Genomic DNA, 27,655 nt, shown 5'->3' on the forward strand with positions numbered 1-27,655 from the left:
GTGACTGTTACGGCTATAAATTATTTGGTTGTTGGACGGCGCGGCACCGGCAACAGCGTCGCGGCGGTTATCTCGACGACGGGCTGCGAGCTGAGCGCGGAGCCGAGCGCGCGCATGGCCTCGAACGTGCGCGACGGGAGCACCACCTGCGAACGACGTGCCTCATCAGCAGTGGCGTAGCATGGGTGGCACCCGGTGCGGAAATTGTGGGTGTCACCCCAAAATTCAATCAAACTTGTAAAATATATTTAAAAATTTGTAATTTATGTTAAATAGCTCAGGATTTACTCCATCGCTTTCATTTTACATGATTTTACGAATTTTTATAGGTGGCACTACTGATGTTCACGGTCGGGTGTCACCCCTAAATGAGTGACACCCGGGGCGGACCGCCCCCGCCGCCCCCTCCTAGCTACGCCACTGCTCATCAGAGAGCCTACCGAACACCGAAGTTCGCAAATCACGGGCATCTTTCTCTTTTACTCCAATTAAGGCGTTATTAGAGTGACAGAGATAGTTGTTAGAAATATAAGAACTTCGATTTTAGCGGTTATAGCAGCTTCAAAAGAACAATAGTTGGGGACGAATACAGTCAAAGCCCGGAGAGCTATGCTATTATGTGGCCGAAAACACCTCGCGCAATTTATGCACCACCCCTTTTCAAAAGCCGCATGAGATAGCTACACTCCTTTGATCAGTTCGGTCATGTTCGGTACACAAAATAGGCAACAATAAGAATGTGCAATTCTACCATTTAATTTACATAAAAGAAAAAACTACTACCACCATCCGTCGATGAGTAGCAGCACTAGTTAGTAGTGTCCTAGTGTCATACCCGACCGAAGACAACGCTGCGCAGATCGAACCATGATAGAACTAGTTGCAGTGGATAATAAGTTTTTGGCAAAAATTTCATTTTTGGTACAAGCTTTTATCGCTGACTGTACTTTTTTTTCCACAGGCAACTAATACTCATCGAGACAATTCTAAGAACCCCAAACACAATTAGGTTTCGTTGTTTTATCACAGAGTCCCTAATTCCCTATGGTCATGCACCTTCGGTCTCCATCATCAGATCAGCTCGATGACACCATAATATTGCATTGTCACCCGACTTACATATGTATGCAAAATTTCAGCTCAATCAAATTAAAGTTCAGAACTATAGTTCGTTTTTTTTAGCATTAGAAATAAGGTAAACAATCTTGATGTGTCTTTTAATTGAAAAACACATTTTAAAAATAAGTTAAGGCAAATATGTAACAATTATGAATCTAATACGATCATTTATATTCTTCTGCTTTCATAAGTAATGGTTTTTGATTTTTAGAAAGCGTTTTTCAATTAAAAGACATGTCAAGATCGCTTACCTTCTTGCAAGTTCTTTCTAATGCTAAAAAAACGAACTATAGTTGCAGTGGATAAAACAATATGAAAGTATCATCGATAGTAAACCTCTGCCACTTAAACTATAAACGCCACCTGTCGGCGAGTAGCAGCGCTAGTAAGTGAAGATCCGTACCCGGCCGAACACGACGCTGCGGAGGTCGAACTGGTGCAGCGGCTTAAAGATGACGCTGAAGATGCCGCATATCTCGTCGTCGGGCGACACCTGCATCGTCACCAAACCTGACAGAAGTACATTCTTTAATACTTTTAGGCCCACTTGCACCATTACACTAACCCGGGGTTAACCGGTTAAACCTGGAGTTGCCATGGTTACCCATACACTTTGACACTAGGTTTGGTGTCATCATTATCATTTCATCACTCACCAGGTGCGCTGTGAGCAAAGTGGAAGTTCTCCGGCGGGAAGGCGCAGGCGCGGCACACGGCGCCACCGGTCCAGAACAGCCCGGGCACCTTTCTGCATTCACGAGGGATGGTTTAAAACATCTGGTCAACTTATAAAGTCTTTATGCAGGTTTACCACTGATTTTTATTTAAATTAGGACTTGGAGGAGATTCGTTGAATGAATTTTATCGTATAAATGTAGAAGTACCTACCCACCCAAATTAACAAAATAGCAAACATCTACATACCTTGAGGTGATCATTGTGATCAAAATGTGACAATTAGACCTAGAAGTAATAAAGTAGATCATTTTTTTATTGAGCTAAGAATCAAAAGTCATACCAATTAAATAAATTATTGACTATGTTGGCCATAAATTAGTATTAAGTCCGAGTTTGTTGTAGAATAAATCAGCAGTATAAAAACTCAATTAATTAATCATCATTAAATTTTGATTAAAGCGCCCTCTGTTAGCGAGTAGACGAACTGCTAAAAACAGTTCTCTATAAGTTCTTCTACATTGCAGTAGGCTCTTGTAAGTCATCGTTGTCGCGATGTAGACGGGCGTGTGTTGTGTTCCTCGCTAAACTGGTTGACGGCGAGGCAGTACTTCTCGGAGTGGTAGGTGCGCGAGATCTGCGACAGGAGGGGGGAGCCGCGGGGGGAGGCGAGCCAGAGCGCGGCGCTGTTGGCCGGCCCCACCATCCCGATGAACGCCACCAGCATGCGCGTGTTCAGCAACCCGCGCTGGATCTGGACAATAAACAATCATTATTGGAACCAATAGATTCAGAAACTTAAATGGTTGGTCAAAAACATAAATAACTAAGAACTTAGAGTAATATAAGTAAAGAAAGACAAAACTCCATAGATCATCGTTCGTCACACGGCGACTATTCGATTCGATATTTTCTCGCATACAGTTTTATCGTATCCTCTTCCTACCCCGTCGCGCCCGTACCGCGCAGGCGAGGACTCATTTAAGCGGTCGGTCTATAGCAGAAGACCACTCCAGCGGAGGCTTCCGGACACACCTGCGGCTGCTTGAGCAGCGCTTGCAGCACGGCGCCGTCGGGCAGCCCGTCCACCAGCTCGCAGACGCTGGCGCCGCGCTCGCCCAGCAGCCAGGCGGCGGCGGCGGGCGGGGCTCCGCCGGTGGCCCGCAGACACACACCTGCGGCTGCTTGAGCAGCGCTTGCAGCACGGCGCCGTCGGGCAGCCCGTCCACCAGCTCGCAGACGCTGGCGCCGCGCTCGCCCAGCAGCCAGGCGGCGGCGGCGGGCGGGGCTCCGCCGGTGGCCCGCAGACACACACCTGCGGCTGCTTGAGCAGCGCTTGCAGCACGGCGCCGTCGGGCAGCCCGTCCACCAGCTCGCAGACGCTGGCGCCGCGCTCGCCCAGCAGCCAGGCGGCGGCGGCGGGCGGGGCTCCGCCGGTGGCCCGCAGACACACACCTGCGGCTGCTTGAGCAGCGCTTGCAGCACGGCGCCGTCGGGCAGCCCGTCCACCAGCTCGCAGACGCTGGCGCCGCGCTCGCCCAGCAGCCAGGCGGCGGCGGCGGGCGGGGCTCCGCCGGTGGCCCGCAGACACACACCTGCGGCTGCTTGAGCAGCGCTTGCAGCACGGCGCCGTCGGGCAGCCCGTCCACCAGCTCGCAGACGCTGGCGCCGCGCTCGCCCAGCAGCCAGGCGGCGGCGGCGGGCGGGGCGCCGCCGGTGGCCCGCAGACACACACCTGCGGCTGCTTGAGCAGCGCTTGCAGCACGGCGCCGTCGGGCAGCCCGTCCACCAGCTCGCAGACGCTGGCGCCGCGCTCGCCCAGCAGCCAGGCGGCGGCGGCGGGCGGGGCTCCGCCGGTGGCCCGCAGACACACACCTGCGGCTGCTTGAGCAGCGCTTGCAGCACGGCGCCGTCGGGCAGCCCGTCCACCAGCTCGCAGACGCTGGCGCCGCGCTCGCCCAGCAGCCAGGCGGCGGCGGCGGGCGGGGCTCCGCCGGTGGCCCGCAGACACACACCTGCGGCTGCTTGAGCAGCGCTTGCAGCACGGCGCCGTCGGGCAGCCCGTCCACCAGCTCGCAGACGCTGGCGCCGCGCTCGCCCAGCAGCCAGGCGGCGGCGGCGGGCGGGGCTCCGCCGGTGGCCCGCAGACACACACCTGCGGCTGCTTGAGCAGCGCTTGCAGCACGGCGCCGTCGGGCAGCCCGTCCACCAGCTCGCAGACGCTGGCGCCGCGCTCGCCCAGCAGCCAGACGGCGGCGGCGGGCGGGGCGCCGCCGGTGGCCCGCAGACACACACCTGCGGCTGCTTGAGCAGCGCTTGCAGCACGGCGCCGTCGGGCAGCCCGTCCACCAGCTCGCAGACGCTGGCGCCGCGCTCGCCCAGCAGCCAGGCGGCGGCGGCGGGCGGGGCTCCGCCGGTGGCCCGCAGACACACACCTGCGGCTGCTTGAGCAGCGCTTGCAGCACGGCGCCGTCGGGCAGCCCGTCCACCAGCTCGCAGACGCTGGCGCCGCGCTCGCCCAGCAGCCAGGCGGCGGCGGCGGGCGGGGCTCCGCCGGTGGCCCGCAGACACACACCTGCGGCTGCTTGAGCAGCGCTTGCAGCACGGCGCCGTCGGGCAGCCCGTCCACCAGCTCGCAGACGCTGGCGCCGCGCTCGCCCAGCAGCCAGGCGGCGGGGGCGGGCGGGGCTCCGCCGGTGGCCCGCAGACACACACCTGCGGCTGCTTGAGCAGCGCTTGCAGCACGGCGCCGTCGGGCAGCCCGTCCACCAGCTCGCAGACGCTGGCGCCGCGCTCGCCCAGCAGCCAGGCGGCGGCGGCGGGCGGGGCTCCGCCGGTGGCCCGCAGACACACACCTGCGGCTGCTTGAGCAGCGCTTGCAGCACGGCGCCGTCGGGCAGCCCGTCCACCAGCTCGCAGACGCTGGCGCCGCGCTCGCCCAGCAGCCAGACGGCGGCGGCGGGCGGGGCGCCGCCGGTGGCCCGCAGACACACACCTGCGGCTGCTTGAGCAGCGCTTGCAGCACGGCGCCGTCGGGCAGCCCGTCCACCAGCTCGCAGACGCTGGCGCCGCGCTCGCCCAGCAGCCAGGCGGCGGCGGCGGGCGGGGCTCCGCCGGTGGCCCGCAGACACACACCTGCGGCTGCTTGAGCAGCGCTTGCAGCACGGCGCCGTCGGGCAGCCCGTCCACCAGCTCGCAGACGCTGGCGCCGCGCTCGCCCAGCAGCCAGGCGGCGGCGGCGGGCGGGGCTCCGCCGGTGGCCCGCAGACACACACCTGCGGCTGCTTGAGCAGCGCGTGCGGCACGGCGCCGTCGGGCAGCCCGTCCACCAGCTCGCAGACGCTGGCGCCGCGCTCGCCCAGCAGCCAGGCGGCGGCGGCGGGCGGGGCTCCGCCGGTGGCCCGCAGACACACACCTGCGGCTGCTTGAGCAGCGCTTGCGGCACGGCGCCGTCGGGCAGCCCGTCCACCAGCAGCCAGGCGGCGGCGGCGGGCGGGGCTCCGCCGGTGGCCCGCAGACACACACCTGCGGCTGCTTGAGCAGCGCGTGCGGCACGGCGCCGTCGGGCAGCCCGTCCACCAGCTCGCAGACGCTGGCGCCGCGCTCGCCCAGCAGCCAGGCGGCGGCGGCGGGCGGGGCTCCGCCGGTGGCCCGCAGACACACACCTGCGGCTGCTTGAGCAGCGCTTGCGGCACGGCGCCGTCGGGCAGCCCGTCCACCAGCTCGCAGACGCTGGCGCCGCGCTCGCCCAGCAGCCAGGCGGCGGCGGCGGGCGGGGCTCCGCCGGTGGCCCGCAGACACACACCTGCGGCTGCTTGAGCAGCGCTTGCGGCACGGCGCCGTCGGGCAGCCCGTCCACCAGCTCGCAGACGCTGGCGCCGCGCTCGCCCAGCAGCCAGGCGGCGGCGGCGGGCGGGGCTCCGCCGGTGGCCCGCAGACACACACCTGCGGCTGCTTGAGCAGCGCTTGCAGCACGGCGCCGTCGGGCAGCCCGTCCACCAGCTCGCAGACGCTGGCGCCGCGCTCGCCCAGCAGCCAGGCGGCGGCGGCGGGCGGGGCGCCGCCGGTGGCCCGCAGACACACACCTGCGGCTGCTTGAGCAGCGCTTGCAGCACGGCGCCGTCGGGCAGCCCGTCCACCAGCTCGCAGACGCTGGCGCCGCGCTCGCCCAGCAGCCAGGCGGCGGCGGCGGGCGGGGCTCCGCCGGTGGCCCGCAGACACACACCTGCGGCTGCTTGAGCAGCGCTTGCAGCACGGCGCCGTCGGGCAGCCCGTCCACCAGCTCGCAGACGCTGGCGCCGCGCTCGCCCAGCAGCCAGGCGGCGGCGGCGGGCGGGGCTCCGCCGGTGGCCCGCAGACACACACCTGCGGCTGCTTGAGCAGCGCTTGCGGCACGGCGCCGTCGGGCAGCCCGTCCACCAGCTCGCAGACGCTGGCGCCGAGCTCGCCCAGCAGCCAGGCGGCGGCGGCGGGCGGGGCTCCGCCGGTGGCCCGCAGACACACACCTGCGGCTGCTTGAGCAGCGCTTGCGGCACGGCGCCGTCGGGCAGCCCGTCCACCAGCTCGCAGACGCTGGCGCCGAGCTCGCCCAGCAGCCAGGCGGCGGCGGCGGGCGGGGCTCCGCCGGTGGCCCGCAGACACACACCTGCGGCTGCTTGAGCAGCGCTTGCGGCACGGCGCCGTCGGGCAGCCCGTCCACCAGCTCGCAGACGCTGGCGCCGCGCTCGCCCAGCAGCCAGGCGGCGGCGGCGGGCGGGGCTCCGCCGGTGGCCCGCAGACACACACCTGCGGCTGCTTGAGCAGCGCTTGCGGCACGGCGCCGTCGGGCAGCCCGTCCACCAGCTCGCAGACGCTGGCGCCGCGCTCGCCCAGCAGCCAGGCGGCGGCGGCGGGCGGGGCGCCGCCGGTGGCCCGCAGACACACACCTGCGGCTGCTTGAGCAGCGCTTGCAGCACGGCGCCGTCGGGCAGCCCGTCCACCAGCTCGCAGACGCTGGCGCCGCGCTCGCCCAGCAGCCAGGCGGCGGCGGCGGGCGGGGCTCCGCCGGTGGCCCGCAGACACACACCTGCGGCTGCTTGAGCAGCGCTTGCAGCACGGCGCCGTCGGGCAGCCCGTCCACCAGCTCGCAGACGCTGGCGCCGCGCTCGCCCAGCAGCCAGGCGGCGGCGGCGGGCGGGGCTCCGCCGGTGGCCCGCAGACACACACCTGCGGCTGCTTGAGCAGCGCTTGCAGCACGGCGCCGTCGGGCAGCCCGTCCACCAGCTCGCAGACGCTGGCGCCGCGCTCGCCCAGCAGCCAGGCGGCGGCGGCGGGCGGGGCTCCGCCGGTGGCCCGCAGACACACACCTGCGGCTGCTTGAGCAGCGCTTGCAGCACGGCGCCGTCGGGCAGCCCGTCCACCAGCTCGCAGACGCTGGCGCCGCGCTCGCCCAGCAGCCAGGCGGCGGCGGCGGGCGGGGCTCCGCCGGTGGCCCGCAGACACACACCTGCGGCTGCTTGAGCAGCGCTTGCAGCACGGCGCCGTCGGGCAGCCCGTCCACCAGCTCGCAGACGCTGGCGCCGCGCTCGCCCAGCAGCCAGGCGGCGGCGGCGGGCGGGGCTCCGCCGGTGGCCCGCAGACACACACCTGCGGCTGCTTGAGCAGCGCTTGCAGCACGGCGCCGTCGGGCAGCCCGTCCACCAGCTCGCAGACGCTGGCGCCGCGCTCGCCCAGCAGCCAGGCGGCGGCGGCGGGCGGGGCTCCGCCGGTGGCCCGCAGACACACACCTGCGGCTGCTTGAGCAGCGCTTGCAGCACGGCGCCGTCGGGCAGCCCGTCCACCAGCTCGCAGACGCTGGCGCCGCGCTCGCCCAGCAGCCAGGCGGCGGCGGCGGGCGGGGCTCCGCCGGTGGCCCGCAGACACACACCTGCGGCTGCTTGAGCAGCGCTTGCAGCACGGCGCCGTCGGGCAGCCCGTCCACCAGCTCGCAGACGCTGGCGCCGCGCTCGCCCAGCAGCCAGGCGGCGGCGGCGGGCGGGGCTCCGCCGGTGGCCCGCAGACACACACCTGCGGCTGCTTGAGCAGCGCTTGCAGCACGGCGCCGTCGGGCAGCCCGTCCACCAGCTCGCAGACGCTGGCGCCGAGCTCGCCCAGCAGCCAGGCGGCGGCGGCGGGCGGGGCTCCGCCGGTGGCCCGCAGACACACACCTGCGGCTGCTTGAGCAGCGCTTGCAGCACGGCGCCGTCGGGCAGCCCGTCCACCAGCTCGCAGACGCTGGCGCCGCGCTCGCCCAGCAGCCAGGCGGCGGCGGCGGGCGGGGCTCCGCCGGTGGCCCGCAGACACACACCTGCGGCTGCTTGAGCAGCGCTTGCAGCACGGCGCCGTCGGGCAGCCCGTCCACCAGCTCGCAGACGCTGGCGCCGCGCTCGCCCAGCAGCCAGGCGGCGGCGGCGGGCGGGGCTCCGCCGGTGGCCCGCAGACACACACCTGCGGCTGCTTGAGCAGCGCTTGCAGCACGGCGCCGTCGGGCAGCCCGTCCACCAGCTCGCAGACGCTGGCGCCGCGCTCGCCCAGCAGCCAGGCGGCGGCGGCGGGCGGGGCTCCGCCGGTGGCCCGCAGACACACACCTGCGGCTGCTTGAGCAGCGCTTGCAGCACGGCGCCGTCGGGCAGCCCGTCCACCAGCTCGCAGACGCTGGCGCCGCGCTCGCCCAGCAGCCAGGCGGCGGCGGCGGGCGGGGCTCCGCCGGTGGCCCGCAGACACACACCTGCGGCTGCTTGAGCAGCGCTTGCAGCACGGCGCCGTCGGGCAGCCCGTCCACCAGCTCGCAGACGCTGGCGCCGCGCTCGCCCAGCAGCCAGGCGGCGGCGGCGGGCGGGGCTCCGCCGGTGGCCCGCAGACACACACCTGCGGCTGCTTGAGCAGCGCTTGCAGCACGGCGCCGTCGGGCAGCCCGTCCACCAGCTCGCAGACGCTGGCGCCGCGCTCGCCCAGCAGCCAGGCGGCGGCGGCGGGCGGGGCTCCGCCGGTGGCCCGCAGACACACACCTGCGGCTGCTTGAGCAGCGCTTGCAGCACGGCGCCGTCGGGCAGCCCGTCCACCAGCTCGCAGACGCTGGCGCCGCGCTCGCCCAGCAGCCAGGCGGCGGCGGCGGGCGGGGCTCCGCCGGTGGCCCGCAGACACACACCTGCGGCTGCTTGAGCAGCGCTTGCAGCACGGCGCCGTCGGGCAGCCCGTCCACCAGCTCGCAGACGCTGGCGCCGCGCTCGCCCAGCAGCCAGGCGGCGGCGGCGGGCGGGGCTCCGCCGGTGGCCCGCAGACACACACCTGCGGCTGCTTGAGCAGCGCTTGCAGCACGGCGCCGTCGGGCAGCCCGTCCACCAGCTCGCAGACGCTGGCGCCGCGCTCGCCCAGCAGCCAGGCGGCGGCGGCGGGCGGGGCTCCGCCGGTGGCCCGCAGACACACACCTGCGGCTGCTTGAGCAGCGCTTGCAGCACGGCGCCGTCGGGCAGCCCGTCCACCAGCTCGCAGACGCTGGCGCCGCGCTCGCCCAGCAGCCAGGCGGCGGCGGCGGGCGGGGCTCCGCCGGTGGCCCGCAGACACACACCTGCGGCTGCTTGAGCAGCGCTTGCAGCACGGCGCCGTCGGGCAGCCCGTCCACCAGCTCGCAGACGCTGGCGCCGCGCTCGCCCAGCAGCCAGGCGGCGGCGGCGGGCGGGGCTCCGCCGGTGGCCCGCAGACACACACCTGCGGCTGCTTGAGCAGCGCTTGCAGCACGGCGCCGTCGGGCAGCCCGTCCACCAGCTCGCAGACGCTGGCGCCGCGCTCGCCCAGCAGCCAGGCGGCGGCGGCGGGCGGGGCTCCGCCGGTGGCCCGCAGACACACACCTGCGGCTGCTTGAGCAGCGCTTGCAGCACGGCGCCGTCGGGCAGCCCGTCCACCAGCTCGCAGACGCTGGCGCCGCGCTCGCCCAGCAGCCAGGCGGCGGCGGCGGGCGGGGCTCCGCCGGTGGCCCGCAGACACACACCTGCGGCTGCTTGAGCAGCGCTTGCAGCACGGCGCCGTCGGGCAGCCCGTCCACCAGCTCGCAGACGCTGGCGCCGCGCTCGCCCAGCAGCCAGGCGGCGGCGGCGGGCGGGGCTCCGCCGGTGGCCCGCAGACACACACCTGCGGCTGCTTGAGCAGCGCTTGCAGCACGGCGCCGTCGGGCAGCCCGTCCACCAGCTCGCAGACGCTGGCGCCGCGCTCGCCCAGCAGCCAGGCGGCGGCGGCGGGCGGGGCTCCGCCGGTGGCCCGCAGACACACACCTGCGGCTGCTTGAGCAGCGCTTGCAGCACGGCGCCGTCGGGCAGCCCGTCCACCAGCTCGCAGACGCTGGCGCCGCGCTCGCCCAGCAGCCAGGCGGCGGCGGCGGGCGGGGCGCCGCCGGTGGCCCGCAGACACACACCTGCGGCTGCTTGAGCAGCGCTTGCAGCACGGCGCCGTCGGGCAGCCCGTCCACCAGCTCGCAGACGCTGGCGCCGCGCTCGCCCAGCAGCCAGGCGGCGGCGGCGGGCGGGGCTCCGCCGGTGGCCCGCAGACACACACCTGCGGCTGCTTGAGCAGCGCTTGCAGCACGGCGCCGTCGGGCAGCCCGTCCACCAGCTCGCAGACGCTGGCGCCGCGCTCGCCCAGCAGCCAGGCGGCGGCGGCGGGCGGGGCTCCGCCGGTGGCCCGCAGACACACACCTGCGGCTGCTTGAGCAGCGCTTGCAGCACGGCGCCGTCGGGCAGCCCGTCCACCAGCTCGCAGACGCTGGCGCCGCGCTCGCCCAGCAGCCAGGCGGCGGCGGCGGGCGGGGCTCCGCCGGTGGCCCGCAGACACACACCTGCGGCTGCTTGAGCAGCGCTTGCAGCACGGCGCCGTCGGGCAGCCCGTCCACCAGCTCGCAGACGCTGGCGCCGCGCTCGCCCAGCAGCCAGGCGGCGGCGGCGGGCGGGGCTCCGCCGGTGGCCCGCAGACACACACCTGCGGCTGCTTGAGCAGCGCTTGCAGCACGGCGCCGTCGGGCAGCCCGTCCACCAGCTCGCAGACGCTGGCGCCGCGCTCGCCCAGCAGCCAGGCGGCGGCGGCGGGCGGGGCGCCGCCGGTGGCCCGCAGACACACACCTGCGGCTGCTTGAGCAGCGCTTGCAGCACGGCGCCGTCGGGCAGCCCGTCCACCAGCTCGCAGACGCTGGCGCCGCGCTCGCCCAGCAGCCAGGCGGCGGCGGCGGGCGGGGCTCCGCCGGTGGCCCGCAGACACACACCTGCGGCTGCTTGAGCAGCGCTTGCAGCACGGCGCCGTCGGGCAGCCCGTCCACCAGCTCGCAGACGCTGGCGCCGCGCTCGCCCAGCAGCCAGGCGGCGGCGGCGGGCGGGGCTCCGCCGGTGGCCCGCAGACACACACCTGCGGCTGCTTGAGCAGCGCTTGCAGCACGGCGCCGTCGGGCAGCCCGTCCACCAGCTCGCAGACGCTGGCGCCGCGCTCGCCCAGCAGCCAGGCGGCGGCGGCGGGCGGGGCTCCGCCGGTGGCCCGCAGACACACACCTGCGGCTGCTTGAGCAGCGCTTGCAGCACGGCGCCGTCGGGCAGCCCGTCCACCAGCTCGCAGACGCTGGCGCCGCGCTCGCCCAGCAGCCAGGCGGCGGCGGCGGGCGGGGCTCCGCCGGTGGCCCGCAGACACACACCTGCGGCTGCTTGAGCAGCGCTTGCAGCACGGCGCCGTCGGGCAGCCCGTCCACCAGCTCGCAGACGCTGGCGCCGCGCTCGCCCAGCAGCCAGGCGGCGGCGGCGGGCGGGGCGCCGCCGGTGGCCCGCAGACACACACCTGCGGCTGCTTGAGCAGCGCTTGCAGCACGGCGCCGTCGGGCAGCCCGTCCACCAGCTCGCAGACGCTGGCGCCGCGCTCGCCCAGCAGCCAGGCGGCGGCGGCGGGCGGGGCTCCGCCGGTGGCCCGCAGACACACACCTGCGGCTGCTTGAGCAGCGCTTGCAGCACGGCGCCGTCGGGCAGCCCGTCCACCAGCTCGCAGACGCTGGCGCCGCGCTCGCCCAGCAGCCAGGCGGCGGCGGCGGGCGGGGCGCCGCCGGTGGCCCGCAGCGCGCGCTCGGCCGCCGCGCCCGCCCAGCCCAGCTCCCGCAGCGCCGCCAGCGCCTCCGCGCCCGCCGCCGGCGCGCACGACACGCGCCACGCACGGAACTCCTCCAGGAACCTGATAAATATCCACCATTCATTCTGTTTGTATAGTGTAGTGTGTGTGTGCAACGCCGCTCACACTCCCGTAGTGTAGCCTTATATATTGTGTCATTAAAGCCCAACCTCACATGGCGATCCTGCCAGTGCGGCCTTGTGCTGCACTGGCGGTGCGCCGCGCCAGCGAGTGAAGGTCAAGAAGAATATTGAAGAATAAAAAAATAAACAATAAACTAAATGCTAAATGGAAAACAAAACGGACTGCAACTATTCTACGAGAAGGTCAGCCTATTATTGTGACAGAACGCCCTGATAAACAGACCTCTGCAGATGTTCCGCGCGGCGGAAGGCGTCGCTGCCGCCGACGGGGGGCGGGGTGCGGGGCGCCTCCTGCTCCTCGGCGATGCGCTGCGCGATGTCCTCCGGCGTGATCACCTGCACACACACACACACTCCACGAAACACGAATTTCAAGCGTATGCTGTGCAAGAGTTGAAAAGATTGATTCGTATCTTTCGCTCGAGGAGATATATGTCACTCAGTGGATGTGTAGACTATATTCTTCACGAGTGAGTAGAGAGAGATGACCATCAATCAGACACACAAAGCTATAGGAGTGACTAAGATAGCCAGTGGCGGATTTGCAGTCTTTGCCGCCCTAGGCCCCAGGCCCTGTAGCCGCCCCTTTCAAGGCACCCATAATATTTACTACATATATTTAAATAAATAATAAAATTTGAGTTTTTTCTTGTTACCATCAGCGAATATTTTGTCACAATTTGCCGCCTCTAAATATTTTGCCGCCCTAGGCCCGGGCCTACTGTGCCTTAGGGCAAATCCGCCACTGAAGATAGCGAATCTACGCAATACAATTCCGTCATGTTTTCCCGACACCCTCCGAATTATTCCGAACCGCCTCGAAACATATTCGCATCGCCGCACGCACTCGCTCTTCGCTCGTCACGCTCGGCCGGCTGGGAAAGAGAGCGCAACGAACACTGCATGAGATAGATGAGCGACTGAGCGAGTTAAATCCTCAGTGAGGAGTGAGTCAGTTAGTTCGATCAAAAGATAAAGTTCATTTAAATCACTTACTCGTGGACACATGTCGAATGTCTAATGCTGTGGGACGATAAACGTCTCTCTCTATATAGCACAGAGATGTCTGACATCTCTCCTCCCGGATATTCGAAATTTGTATGTATGCAGCAGAGATAATATATAACTCCGTATAAGATAAATAAAGTGTAAGAAAAAAACGTGCCTCGGAAATTAAGAAAAAGTCATTCTCGAATAGATGGCGCACACACCTTTGGCCTATTCTCGGTTAGATGGCGTTGACGACACCGCACCGTTTGATATTTAACAATTTTAACACATATCAGTGAAAGAACATGGGTCAGTATGGAACAATAAAAATTAAAAATCATTTATCCGTAAACATATTTTGATTAATTTATACATTTTCAATTTTATTTTAAGTTTTAATCGTGTGTCGATAGATGGCAGTAAATGTACCGTGTCTACAAAATTTACTTTGGCAATAGCCCTCCTTACTATCTATTCTCTTTGGTATGCAGCGGGTCAACTATGTAACGTTATGCGTTACACGAACTATTATTATTAAAATAAAATACAAATATTGATAAAAATACCACTTAAAACTAATTTTACGAGCTAATATTTACAATTAAAACTATATTAAAACATAAAAAATGCAACAAGTATTCGTCAGCGCCGTCTTAGCGCTCCGATAGATTTGTGAATGCAACATTTTAGAGCTCACAGAAACAAGTTCTTTTGTTTGTCGTATGGTCAGTTGCATTAGCGGATCGCCCGTCCACCATTCCCGATCTTCATTCGAAATAGAACGCACGTCACACTAATCATCGGTCTCTGATACGTACATCAATTTATAAAAATGTAACCGATATAACTTAATATGTTGTCGTCCCTAACGTTCCTCGAAATGTTTTTCCTTAACGTCGTAATACGTTAACTTGTACTATCGCGAGTGAAAGTAAACCCCAAATTGGGTAAGTGGTAAATTTATTAACGCAAATGTAGATTTTCCATGCTAATTAGATATTAAGATAATTTTAGTGCTTTTACTTTACTTCATCAAACCATTTCACAATTAAATACTAAGTGTATAATGATTTTGCTCGATCATGCTGCTGTAACGATATTGCATCAGAAATTATTTCCACCCTCATTTTGAAATAGTAAATTATTGCATCATCTTTACAAATTGTAATCTCCGACTCTGATTGTGAACATCCACGGCATCACTGCTACATTTTAGGTGCTTTCTTTTCCTGCCGCTCGCCGGAGATGCTCACAAATTACGTAGCCGGACTGTAATCTCATGCGTTTGGATGACGCGTTCCAGGGTCCAAAGTTCGGGCTGAATTTTGTGGTGGAGGATCCACCGCAGCCTACTACTACGTTGGGTAGTACACTCGCCGCAGCCACACCTACACTACGCTACACTTCTCTCGTCAGTCGGAAGACCACCCCGTCTCAAGCACCGGGCGGCCCTGAGTACAGTCGGCCACAGTTCAGCGCCCGCGCACACCCAGGCGAGAGTACCTAACCGCAGAGTAAAGGGATATTGTGTGGATTTATAAAACCAAACTTACGACCCACTTGGCCATTTAGTTTTTTTTAGTTAAATTAAATATTCTTTTGCACGAATCGAGATTACTCATTTCTCTCTTCTAAAAGGTAATTAAGATCCTAAACGTGACACTGGCGCCCTCTAACGTGGTTAAATTCACACAAATCCTATTTATTTCTCGGCTTTTGTAGTTAGTGTATGTTTGTGGCTTATTCTTTTTTCTGTGCAACGTTTTTTTTGGTTTCATTTGCTACTAAGGTGTACTATTAGTAGAAAGTAATTTGGTAATTTTGTAAGGTGTTTCGTAAATTGATTTCTACCCACATATGGTCAAATTCTATAATTTATTTTATGTTAGTGTTAAATTACGCTTAGTATCACAAATATAGTGAAATTAGTATTAATTGTTTCTATCGAGTGGAAAGTACACATTAGTAGCACGCTTTTCTTCTTTTTATTTGCAACTAACCTGTTTTTATTTTTATTTCTACTAATTGGGAAAACCAAACGTTCATCATTCATCAACTTTTAGTTCAAGTGTCACGTTTAGGATCTTAATTACCTTTTAGAAGAGAGAAATGAGTAATCTCGATTCGTGCAAAAGAATATTTAATTTAACTAAAAAAAACTAAATGGCCAAGTGGGTCGTAAGTTTGGTTTTATAAATCCACACAATATCCCTTTACTCTGCGGTTAGGTACTCTCGCCTGGGTGTGCGCGGGCGCTGAACTGTGGCCGACTGTACTCAGGGCCGCCCGGTGCTTGAGACGGGGTGGTCTTCCGACTGACGAGAGAAGTGTAGCGTAGTGTAGGTGTGGCTGCGGCGAGTGTACTACCCAACGTAGTAGTAGGCTGCGGTGGATCCTCCACCACAAAATTCAGCCCGAACTTTGGACCCTGGAACGCGTCATCCAAACGCATGAGATTACAGTCCGGCTACGTAATTTGTGAGCATCTCCGGCGAGCGGCAGGAAAAGAAAGCACCTAAAATGTAGCAGTGATGCCGTGGATGTTCACAATCAGAGTCGGAGATTACAATTTGTAAAGATGATGCAATAATTTACTATTTCAAAATGAGGGTGGAAATAATTTCTGATGCAATATCGTTACAGCAGCATGATCGAGCAAAATCATTATACACTTAGTATTTAATTGTGAAATGGTTTGATGAAGTAAAGTAAAAGCACTAAAATTATCTTAATATCTAATTAGCATGGAAAATCTACATTTGCGTTAATAAATTTACCACTTACCCAATTTGGGGTTTACTTTCACTCGCGATAGTACAAGTTAACGTATTACGACGTTAAGGAAAAACATTTCGAGGAACGTTAGGGACGACAACATATTAAGTTATATCGGTTACATTTTTATAAATTGATGTACGTATCAGAGACCGATGATTAGTGTGACGTGCGTTCTATTTCGAATGAAGATCGGGAATGGTGGACGGGCGATCCGCTAATGCAACTGACCATACGACAAACAAAAGAACTTGTTTCTGTGAGCTCTAAAATGTTGCATTCACAAATCTATCGGAGCGCTAAGACGGCGCTGACGAATACTTGTTGCATTTTTTATGTTTTAATATAGTTTTAATTGTAAATATTAGCTCGTAAAATTAGTTTTAAGTGGTATTTTTATCAATATTTGTATTTTATTTTAATAATAATAGTTCGTGTAACGCATAACGTTACAACTATAGATCCTGAACGGCCTTGTTACCTCGACGACGGGCCTGGTGGCGGGCCGCGGCGGCTGCAGCGCGGCGCGCAGCTCCGCCAGCGCGCGCTCGTAGTGCGGCCCGCCCGCCGCCAGCCGCGCGCCCGCCTCCACCAGGCTGATCAGGATCTACCACAAAAAAACCGGGCAAGTGCGAGTCGGACTCGCGCACGAAGGGTTCCGTACCATAATGCAAAAAAAAAAGCAAAAACAAAAACGGTCACCCATCCAAGTACTGACCACTCCCGACGTTGCTTAACTTTGGTCAAAAATCACGTTTGTTGTATGGGAGCCCCATTTAAATCTTTATTTTATTCTGTTTTTAGTATTTGTTATAGCGGCAACAGAAATACATCATCTGTGAAAATTTCAACTGTCTAGCTACAACAGATACAGCCTGGTGACAGACGGACGGACGGACGGACGGACGGACGGACAGCGAAGTCTTAGTAATAGGGTCCCGTTTTACCCTTTGGGTACGGAACCCTAAAAAGGAAACCAGTCGACAAACTATTAGGGCCACGTGCACCATCCCACCCCCGTACGTGTTAAGGGGCCCACTGATTAACAGTCCCCCGGACGATATCGGCCTGTCAGTTAGAACAAAATTTTGACAGTTCCGAACAACTGACAGACTGTTAATCAGTGGGCCCCTTTAGGGTCGGTTGCACCAAACTGTTCGTATCGCTAAAGAGTTCGCTAAATTTTTATGTATGGAAAGTTTCATAGTAAAGTGCCGGGGCGCGCCGGCTGACGTTGATCAGTCTGTCAAATGTGGTTGCCTGGTTGGTGCAACTGGCCCTTAATCTGTTAAACTCGGAGTTATCATGGTTACCAGTACAATTTGACACTGGGTTAACGGGTTAACAAGTTAACCCCGGGTTAGTGGGATGGTGTAAGTGGTCCCAGTGGTGTAAGTCCTTACATGGGTACTCGTACTGTGTCTCGCTCGCAGGATAGACCACCCGACATTTTGTAACTGTACTTATTATCATAGCCAATCTCGCGGGCGAGATACGATCTCGCCGCTCCTGTGCTAGGCCCACTGTACCTACAACCTTCTTAACTGTCCAATGGTGGACCTTATGCTTTATGTCATAAAGTCCACCGATGGACAGTTAACCGAAGCACAGACATAAGACATATCCTCTAACTAAACGGACCTTAGAGCAATTATTTCATGAAACCGATTCTGCCAAAAATTCAGGGGAGCGGGGGACGGGGTGAGCGAGTCCCGTGCCGTGATTGGTCCGTTCAAAGACACTTGGGCGTCACCCAAAGCACAGAATAAATAATAGTACTAAGTACAGAAGACTCACTCTCTAACAAAACGCGCCTGTTACGATCAGCACAGATATGGCCGCTAGGTGGCGACAGCGCCACGCGCGGCTTATGGCAAACCCCAAAATTGGGGCCGAACGGATGCACTTTTAGCTACCTGTAGCAAAGCGACGAAATCGCGGAGTGAGACACGCTTGCCCAAAGACACTTGATCGAAAATGAAGTTAAACTACCGTATATTTGTGGCAGAGGGGGTAGCGCGACTATGCTCAGTCTGGAGGATGTCTTTGCCTGTGGGTAGCATGTGAGCGACGGTACCTTCCTCAGCTCGTGGGACAGCTCGTTGGTGGACAGCAGCGCCTGCAGGTTGGGCTGCCTCGGCTGGTGGCGGGGCGGCGGCAGCGCGGCGGTGGCGGCGGCCACGGCGGCCGGCGCGGGCGCGCGCACCGCGCCCAGGTCCAGCGCGCCCGCCATCGGCACGCGCAGCTCCACCAGGAGCAACTCCTCCTGCCAAACGAATGTAGTGTTATATTATAAGTAGGTATTATACCCCATTACATGTCTGCATGTATACTCTTTGTGTACCCTCTATGTGCTACTAATCTATGATGCTAGATAACACTTGTATTGGCCCATATATAGCAGTTGCAATAAACATCCTAAAGGTAACGAGTCGTTTCAATTACTTCCCACATCGCTCGAAACAGGAGGAACAGCTCACTCCAGATAACGATACGATCAAGAAGCAAATAGACTGAACCAGCAGGACAAAGAAAATCTAGGACGTAAACGATGTGGACTGCGTGAGATCATAAAATTCATAAGATGTCTATGTCGTAGCCAAAAATGATCATTTCTTGAAATAGTCGCGACTATTTCAAGAAATGATCATTTTTGACTTGGACACGTCATGAAAAACCTAATAACCTAACTATTATCATGAAGAGATCAATTCTAAAATTGCATTTCATTTAATGATCAAAATCTATGACCTGGTCAAGTGGTCACGATATCTGTTGTGTCATGCAGTTAGCTTCGGAAATGGTGAATGATAGTACACAGTCAAATGTAAAAATATGGGTGTAGCCAACTTATTCAAAAATATGTCCCATAGTTCTTAATTCGCATTTCTACAGTTGACTAATAATATGGGTGCACAAATCATCTCAAAATATGTCCCATAGTTCTTAATTCGCATTTCTACAGTTGACTAATAATATGGGTGCACAAATCATCTCAAAATATGTCCCATAGTTCTTAATTCGCATTTCTACAGTTGACTAATAATATGGGTGCACAAATCATCTCAAAATATGTCCCATAGTTCTTAATTCGCATTTCTACAGTTGACTAATAATATGGGTGCACAAATCATCTCGCGAATTAAGAACTATGGGACATATTTTTGAATAAGTTGGCTACACCCATATTTTTAAAGTTGACTGTACGTTAGGTTAGGCTCAACAGTGCGGTAGTCTGACCTGCGGCTGCGGCTGCAGTGCAGTCGTGCAGCGTCGAGGAGTCGCAGACGCGCACCAGCTTGTAGCGCGCCGCGCCCGCCTCGCCGCGGTAGAAGTGCTCGATGGTAGACTGACCTGCGGCTGCAGCTGCTGCTGCGCCAGGGTCAGGAAGTCGTGCAGCGTGGAGGAGTCGCAGACGCGCACCAGCTTGTAGCGCGCCGCGCCCGCCTCGCCGCGGTAGAAGTGCTCGATGGCCCTAACACACGCAATATTAACTTCATTAAGGTTTCAGACACACGGCAGGGATTAGAGCCAGAGATTGTCCATTCTCGCCGATATCTGGAAGATACCTAGACATGTCTGTGATGGTCTATATTAGTCTATAAGACTATCGAGCTACACCGAAAGGGACAGCAATCAAACCTACATCCTTGGTTTGAAGATATATACCTGATAATGATGATGATGATGCATTCCTGTTATCCCTCATTAGGGACATAGGGCCCGCAGAAGAATCCTCCATTTATCACGATCTTGAGCGGTTACTTTCAACTCTTTCCAGCCGAGTCCAGTTGAGCCAGCCTCTTTCTCAACTGACCGCCTCCACGTGTACAAGGCCTCCCCGACCGATATATACCTACCTACCTGAAGTATATTTTACCCCGCCCATCCAAGACTGAACGTAGAGTCGTAAAAGCCTGAATCATAAAATATTTTCTTCATTTTAACAGTCTCTTATATACTATTAGAACAAATTTTCAGAAAATTTGTTAAATTTGTTTTTATCAAGCAGAAACACTGCCAAAAAAATGGACCAATGCCGCTGTGGGCCGGTGGCCGAATGGCACAGGGCCCGTAGCCAAATTACATTCGCTCCGTGTCGATTCGATCTCTACGTTCGCGAGCGACTGGTCGATAATGTTTATAATAACCTAGCCAAGAGGCAATCTTTTTAGTTAACGCTCAAGCTACGCGCCAAGTCGGTAAAAATTAATTTTTGTCTGTGGTTCTCGTTCAAAACCGTCAAGAAACGTCATCTGTCAGCTGTCAAGAGTGTCAAGTGAACAGCGAATCTAATTTTGGAGAAAATAATTGTTTTATCGGTAAGCAAATTAAATATTTTGGTATTTGTCTAACTTAGTTAATCACAATTTCGTGATAAAATAACTCTATATAGTGTAATATTTGAAAAGTGTGTTGTTAATTGCATATAATTTTGACCTAAAGTTTAACAATTTCAGACAGCCGTCGTCCCCGCAGCCCCAACCAAGGCGGCGGCGCAGCCAGAGCGGGCAAGAGCGGGCAAGAGCGGGCAAGAGCGGGCTCTTCTTCCACGCTGAGAAGTCCTCGCCAAGTTGGCAGTACAGTACAGTCAAAGCTGCCGCTGCAATCTTCATGACAGTTACCAGTGCTAAGGACATGCACTGCTGGCTTACTTGACCAGAAGAGACAATACTTTAAGCGTTAGTAATGATTCAAACCGTGAAGTGAAATTGTGGACAGGTTTGCCCGAATCAGTGTAACCTCAGTGAAATCATTTACTTCATAGACTTCAAACATTTTCGAAACTAACAAAAGTCAAGCGGACATTGAATACATAGATGTTATGCATTAGATAAGATAAAAGCTGCCTGTGAAACCAAAACTAATAAATCATATTGTTACTTAATATTATTGTTTTATTACCTACTGTCTTTGCTTTTTGTTCATATTTAACCTTTTGTATGCTCCTGTCAAAAATTTGTAATTTATATATCAATCATAATTAAATTAAATAAAATAAATAACTTACACATACTTATATAGACAAATACATACTTATATACATAGAAAACACCCATGACTCAGGAACAAATATTAGTGTTCATCACACAAATAAATGCCCTTACTGGGATTCGAACCCAGGACCATCGGCTTAGCAGGCAGGGTCAATACCCACTAGGCCAGACCGGTCGTTTTTTAAAGACAACTTTTAAAAATTAATGCATTTTTTTAAAGTTGAATATAGGTAAGTATATACATGGGAGCAGATCTGCTCCTAAGCATACCAAAAGTTAAGGTGGTAACCACCATAAATAAATGAAACAATGATTGGGTTAAAAAGTTAATTTATTTTATTGAAAATCTGTTAATGAAAGATGCAGCAGGTATTTTTTGCCGGCAGCATGAAATCAGTAGCCAAGCATTCTTGTTTGTACATATATTATGTACAGTGTTTTAAAACAGTAAAACAACACTCAATATATTTTTGTGGTTGTACATGTGACATAGTTTCTTCCCTTGACCCTGGCTTTGGAGCACCATAAAGTATTGGTTCATATGCCAAGGCTGCAATGAATATCCAAGTCACCTGAAACAAAATGAATGCTTAGTTTTTCAACAAACTTTGTAACATTTGGTTATAATACTTATTCTCTACCAGTCACATGACAAAAAAAACTAAATGTTTTGTGTAAGTATATGTTAAGATTATTTTTATATAGTGTGTAGGTACAGTCAGCTGCAGAGAAAAGTTACCACCGCTACATAGAAGTTTGTATGCAGGGTTGGTACCTTTTCTCTTCAGCTGACTGTACCTGTGCCTGCCAAAAGAAGTCATATACAATATGTTTCATAATATGAAAAAGTTTCAATACTATGGTTGATAATTGATATGTATGACAACAGCCCGTCTGGCCTAGTTGGTAGTGACTATAGTGACCCTGCCGGTTAAGCTGATAATCCTGAGTTTGAATCCCCGGTAAGGAAATTTGTGTAATGAGCACAGATATTTTGTACCTGAGTCATGGGTGTTGTCTATGTATTTAAGTATAGTTTGTCAAAGGACTGTCTCATTTCAAACAAAGACGGAGAGAATCATACTAGCTTTGTCATATACTAGTACTAGCACCCAAAAGATAACTATGAGTAGAGTTTTCCTGGTTCTTACTTACTGACAAATTGGTTTGACCATCTTTATATAGTTATCTAAGTACCCTAAGTACCCACAACACAAGTCTTCTTGAGCTTACTGTACAGTCCGACAAGAAATTGTAGAAATTAAAAAGTAGCAACACTGTAGTCTCGTCCCTTTCAAATCAATTTAAGAAAATGGGATGACACTACAATATTGCTAGTTGTTAGTGACCTTGCCTATGAAGGTGATGGTTTTGCGTCCCGGGAAGGGCATTTATTTGTGTGAAGAACATTTGTTCCCGAGTCTTTATCTATATTTGTAAAGCCTTTACCTATATACCTTTGCCTTTACACATTCAATTCACTTTCCTATTGAAAAACAAGTGCTTGCCATTGTGCATATGGGTACCAAATTTAATCTACACCGTTCATCGGTTTATATTTGATGACGTAACAGGAACACATTTGTTATTTTAGCATTAATAACATATTTTATATACTTTTTAGTAGGTATAGTAGGGATAAGTTATTGACTCACTCTTACCTTTGTAGGGACGTTGTTACGTGTTGCATTTGTGGGTGCATAATCCATTTTTCCATGACACTGTCACTATAGATAGGTAGATATTCAGCGCCTCGGTCACATTGGATTCTTTGGGTGAAATGCTGCGTACGGCCCACAATCCTTTGATCGTAGCAGTCCTTTCCTAAGCAGTTTCAATAGAGGCGATTTTTCAGACGGCGCCTGCGTCTAAGCGACACTTCCGCGTTGTTCGCCGCCCACAATGATGTTGAAGTATGCTTTTTACTACAAATTCTAATTTACAAACACTATTATTCGGTATTTTCTTGTGCTTCGATAAGTTATCTGCAAGGGGATAGCTCGCGCTACGTAGCTACACCTAGGAGGCGATAACGATTTGATTTCGCTTGTCAAAAGTGTCACTTGGCTAGACAATGTATGACACATGGCGAATCCCGGTAACGAAAGTTTTGCGTTTCGTTACAACATTGCAACTTGGCTAACATTTTTGTATTCGTTAATATTTTTCGACAGACTCATCTACGGTACCTGTCATTCCCATACATTTTTTATCGATTCGTTAGCGATATCTTTTTTCGAAATGTGTTTTGGCTAGGCCCCCAGGTAGTTATTACCTAAACTATACGAGAGACTTTAAAATTGCGGAGCATGTGCTCCGACATCACTTGCACAGTTATAAAAACATAATACGTGGAAATTAAAAATCAGAAAACGACACCGTGACGGACGAATGCGGACGTATAGCTAGGGTTCTAAGTGACAAAAAAAGGTCGAACCTTTTTTTTCTTGATTAAAGCATGAAACTTGGCACAGTTGTTCCTTATATCAAAACAAGCCGATTTCGATCGGTAGCCCGAAGGAGCCTCCCCTCTGGGGCCAGGGAGGGGGGGTCAAAGTACCGCTCCGCCCGGCTTCATTCTTAAAATTCTAACAGGCCCCGTTTAGCTAATAGGTCATAATTGGTATCAATTTCGGATAAATCAATAACGTAGAATTCATTTCTGGTATAAAAATTTAGCGATTTGTAGAAAAATAAAAAATAAAACTCATAGTATCTAATTTTTCAAGTGTAATTTTTGTTTCTTATTTATTGTCAAAATTAAACTGCCTGGTTTTTCTACATTAAAAAAATATCATGATAAAGCCTATTTAATGCAGATTTTAAAAACATAACTTTTACATACCTTTATTTAGAGGAAATTGCATAAAAAAAACTTATATCGTCTCGCGCCGGTGAATATCTTTTTACTGACATCGGCATCGATATAGACAACATCCGAAGTACACACTCTGGAGACCGATTAAAAGTATTGTTTATTGTTGTAGATCCTATTATAAAGATAGAAAAGCGTACAAATATGTTTTTATGTGTCGTTCAGTGAAAAACGGACCTTGGAACAAATTATCACAGAGCCTCGCGTTTGTATAGAAGCATACTCGTATTTAGTTAGTGCCAACCACTCCATGGACTCCATAGTCGCTGTTCTCAATATGGGATATTACTGCAATGTTCTGCCGCCAGAGTGCAGCACTACCGACTCTAGTAAATTCATAGACTAACTTATACATGTAGATGTAGATGTAGTGTAGGGTCGCCCGGTCAGAAGCAGGCGGGCTGTCGATCGCTTGTCGCGTTCATTCAGCCCAGTTCCCTGGAGTTGGAGCTTCAGGTTACTGTCCCGGCGGCATTCCCACACTATTCTCCTCAAATCTTCTTGTTTTCCTGCAGAATAAAAGGACATCTTTGAGTTCGACGTCCTTTAGTTCGGTTTCTTTTAGTGTGTCTCTACCGAATGTATTATATCGCGGTGCCGCGTACATAGTACATTCTGCTAGTAAGTGTAAGCTAGTCTCCTCCTTACCACAATGTGGATAGGAGGCGTCTCTACTAATTTCCATTATCTTGAGGTGTCTGTGGAGAGTATTGTGACCTGTAATGATACCTGTCAATAGTCTCAGACTGCTCTTACCTATACCTTTGATCTATACCTTTGATCATCATCTTCGACTGTCTGCATCCCATTCTCTCTGTGCTTCCATCTCTTTTACCTTCTCTATGACTCCCTTCGTGACATCCGCTGACATAGGCAGAGCCGGTTCCTGACCTATGTATTCCGTCTCCGCCCTTATCCTCGCCAGCTCGTCAGCTTTCTCGTTTCCCGTTACTCCCTGGTGTCCTGGAAGCCTGGAACCCATGCCACCGTGACACTTCTTTGCTTGCCTATCAAGTTGAGCTCCTCTCGACATTCTCTCACGAGAGATGAGGTAACTGATATTTTCTTTAGTGCCTTTAGTGCTGCCTGGCTGTCTGTGTATATTACGACAGTGCCCTCTTGTTTTACGCTCTTCTTGATTATGCTTGCGCAGCGCGTTATAGCACATACCTCGGCTTGGAACACGCTAGCATATCTACCCAGTGGTACTGATTCTCTCCCAGTTTGAGGATCACTATGCCCGCTCCTGCTAGTTTCATCGAGCTTCTTCTTGAGCCATCCGTGAAGCAGATGGTCGTCGGGTGTCCGACTTCCACCTTCCAGTTATCTCTGTCTCCTATGTGTATTCTATATTTCTTGTCAAATATCTCCTGCCTCTTTATAAGGCCATTATTGGCCATCAACATTTCAAGTTTTGATAGTGCCTCTCTTTGTATCAGCGCGTGTCTCTTGTCTACGCAGCTTCCTCTCCATTCGTTGCATGCTTTCATTCTGTACCACTGTTCGGTGGCTCTTTTCTCTACCTCAATCCAGAGTGGCTTCAAGCCTAGCATTACCTACATTGCGTGTGTCGGGGTTATTCTCATACCCCCCGTCATCATGAGGCACGCTAATCTCTGGACTTTGGTTAGGTCTTAGGTCTCTTTGGTTTTCTTTAATATGTGCTCTATACCACCATGTCACGGCTCCATATAGCACCCTGGGTAGTATTATCGCCTTGTAGATCCAGTGGATCATTCCTGGCTTCAGTCCCCAGTTCTTTCCTACTGCCCTTTTGCATTGGAACAGTGTTCTTATAGCTTTAGCCGTCTGCTCCTTGATGTGAGTTTTGTACCTGAGTTTACTGTCTAAAGTAACGCCCAGATATTTCAACTCCTCCACCATGTCTAGTTCTATACCTTGTATCTTTATGGGTTTCATCTCCTTTATTCTTCTATTAGTGAATAGCACCAGCTTTGTTTTCGATGGATTGAGATCCAACCCTCTCTCTCTACACCATCTCAGTACCTGTCTGAGACCTCTTATCATTATATCTCTTATCGCAGTGACAACCATTCCTCTCTCTAACAGCACTCCATCATCAGAGTAAGCCTGCATGTACATGCCTCCTCTGTTGAGCTCTTTTACCATTGAGTCTAGAAGTGGGCCTCCCAGCTCCGCCGTAATGGATCTACCTTTTAGCATTTTCCCTATCCATTGCGCTATTGCCGGTCAGATGCCCTCACTCTTCAGACTTTCCTCTACGGCCTCGAAGGTTGCTGTATCAAAAGCCCCCTCAACGCTCAGTCTGTCTTCTTGGGAATGGAAGCAAAAAGCAAATGACTGTTTCCAAACTGTTCTGACAACCCTACTGTGGCCAGAATATGATTGAAACTGACATATATATACTTACAGTTTACTTCTTATTCATTGAGAATTGAGAACAGCGACCATGGAGTCCTTGGAGTGGTTGGCACTAATTAAATACGAGTATGCTTCTATACAAACGCGAGGCTCTGTGATAATTTTTTCCTAGGTCCCTTTTTTCACTGAACGACACATAAATAATAATATATTTACGCTTTTCTATCTTTATAATAGGATCTACAACAATAAACATTACATTTAATCGGTCTCCACAGTGTGTACTTCGGATGTTGTCTATAACGATGCCGATGTCGGTAAAAAGATATTCACCGGCGCGAGACGGTATAAGTTTTTTTATGCGATTTTCTTTTAATAAAGGTAAATAAAAGTTATGTTTTTAAAATCTGCATTAAATAGGCTTTATTGTCATATTTTTTGTATGTAGAAAAACCAGGCAGTTTAATTTTGACACCAAATAAAACATAAAAATTACACTTGAAAAATTAGATTATTTTTAATTTTTTTTAATTTTGTTCGACAAATTGCAATTTTTTAATAACAGAAATGAATTCTACGTTATTGATTTATCCGAAATTGATACCAAATATGACCTATTAGCTAAACGGGGCCTGTTAGATTTTTTAGAATGAAGCCGGGCGGAGCGGTTCTTTGACCCCCCCTCCCTGGCCCCAGAGGGGGGGGTCCTTCGGGCTACCGATCTAAATCGGCTTATTTTGATATAAGGAACTGCTGTGCCAAGTTTCATGCTTTAATCAAACAAAAAAAGGTTGTTGCACTTAACATCCTCACTAGTAGGTATCTTAGGTATTGTCAATAGGCTGAAATAGGAATGTTATCTCACCGGTTCTTCAGCTCTTCCACCAGAGTGTCCTCCGGGTAGTAGGCGACGAGCGCCTGCCCCTCCGGCCCGATCACCTTCAGCACCAGCTCGCCCGTGGCGCCCGCCTCCGGCACCAGCATCTCAAGCTCACTTCAAACACTGCTGTCACGCTTTCTTTATCCACTCTACTTTTGTACAAAACTCGCACTGGGTTGACTAGGTATTTATTTTTAAATCGATTTAAAATTGTTAGTTCGCTAAAAGTTTATAAAGTTAGCAAATATTAGTTATAAAATGTAAATGTCGTTTGATTTGATTGGCATTGTCATTATTGTCATTAATGTGTTTTTTTTTAATCGATGGTCGCGGTACTTACCTATTCAATGTAAAAAGGTTTTACATAAGAAGAATTTTATCGACGAATGAATATGAATAGAAAATGTTGTTTTATTAGAAAATGTATGTTAAAACATGATTCAAACTATATAACGTACGAATCTCCTCCAATTTTCATAGGACTAAAAGTGACTTCTAAAAGAATATTTGTACTATGTAGTGCAATACATAAGTGTTTTCCATCGTATTTCCTCGGAAACGTTCGTATTTGTCGCGTTACTTCAGTCAACCTCAGTACTTTTTGTACCGACTGACTGCAATTAGCAAGACACGTTCGTACGTTTCCGTGAAAATACGATGGACCACTATGTCTTAAATTGTACATAATATATAAGCATAAGCATCTCCCCAG

At 54.2% G+C, this 27,655-nt stretch overlaps 1 protein-coding gene and 1 long non-coding RNA gene across 2 annotated transcripts; both read right to left on the reverse strand.

Annotated features, from left to right (window-relative positions):
* Window positions 1-20: 20 nt before the first annotated feature.
* LOC134676566 (uncharacterized) lies at window positions 21-27,081 on the reverse strand. Its single transcript, XM_063534957.1, has 10 exons — window positions 26,929-27,081; window positions 19,203-19,323; window positions 17,926-18,114; window positions 16,330-16,455; window positions 12,307-12,419; window positions 11,760-12,003; window positions 2,358-2,548; window positions 1,776-1,863; window positions 1,523-1,612; window positions 21-146 (listed from the first exon to the last, which is right to left on the reverse strand). Exons 1-10 carry the CDS (start codon window positions 27,045-27,047, stop codon window positions 21-23), a joined length of 1,407 nt encoding a protein of 468 aa, XP_063391027.1. The 5' UTR covers window positions 27,048-27,081.
* On the reverse strand, window positions 21,159-23,100 carry LOC134676230 (uncharacterized). Its single transcript, XR_010099892.1, has 2 exons — window positions 22,507-23,100; window positions 21,159-21,417 (listed from the first exon to the last, which is right to left on the reverse strand). It is a non-coding gene; the product is annotated as an uncharacterized LOC134676230 (long non-coding RNA).
* Window positions 27,082-27,655: the final 574 nt, after the last annotated feature.

This window comes from Cydia fagiglandana, chromosome 24 (assembly GCF_963556715.1).
Source record: "Cydia fagiglandana chromosome 24, ilCydFagi1.1, whole genome shotgun sequence".
NCBI classification, from domain to species: domain Eukaryota; kingdom Metazoa; phylum Arthropoda; class Insecta; order Lepidoptera; family Tortricidae; genus Cydia; species Cydia fagiglandana.

Excerpts from the sequence above, each read along its gene's own strand:
- LOC134676566 (XM_063534957.1), bottom strand. The coding sequence starts at position 27,047 with ATGCTGGTGCCGGAGGCGGGCGCCACGGGCGAGCTGGTGCTGAAGGTG. Across the intron at positions 2,549-11,759 it reads CGCTGCTCAAGCAGCCGCAG|ATCCAGCGCGGGTTGCTGAA; the intron begins GTGTGTGTCTGC and ends TTTATTGTCCAG. Across the intron at positions 1,613-1,775 it reads CTTTGCTCACAGCGCACCTG|GTGTCGCCCGACGACGAGAT; the intron begins GTGAGTGATGAA and ends GTGACGATGCAG.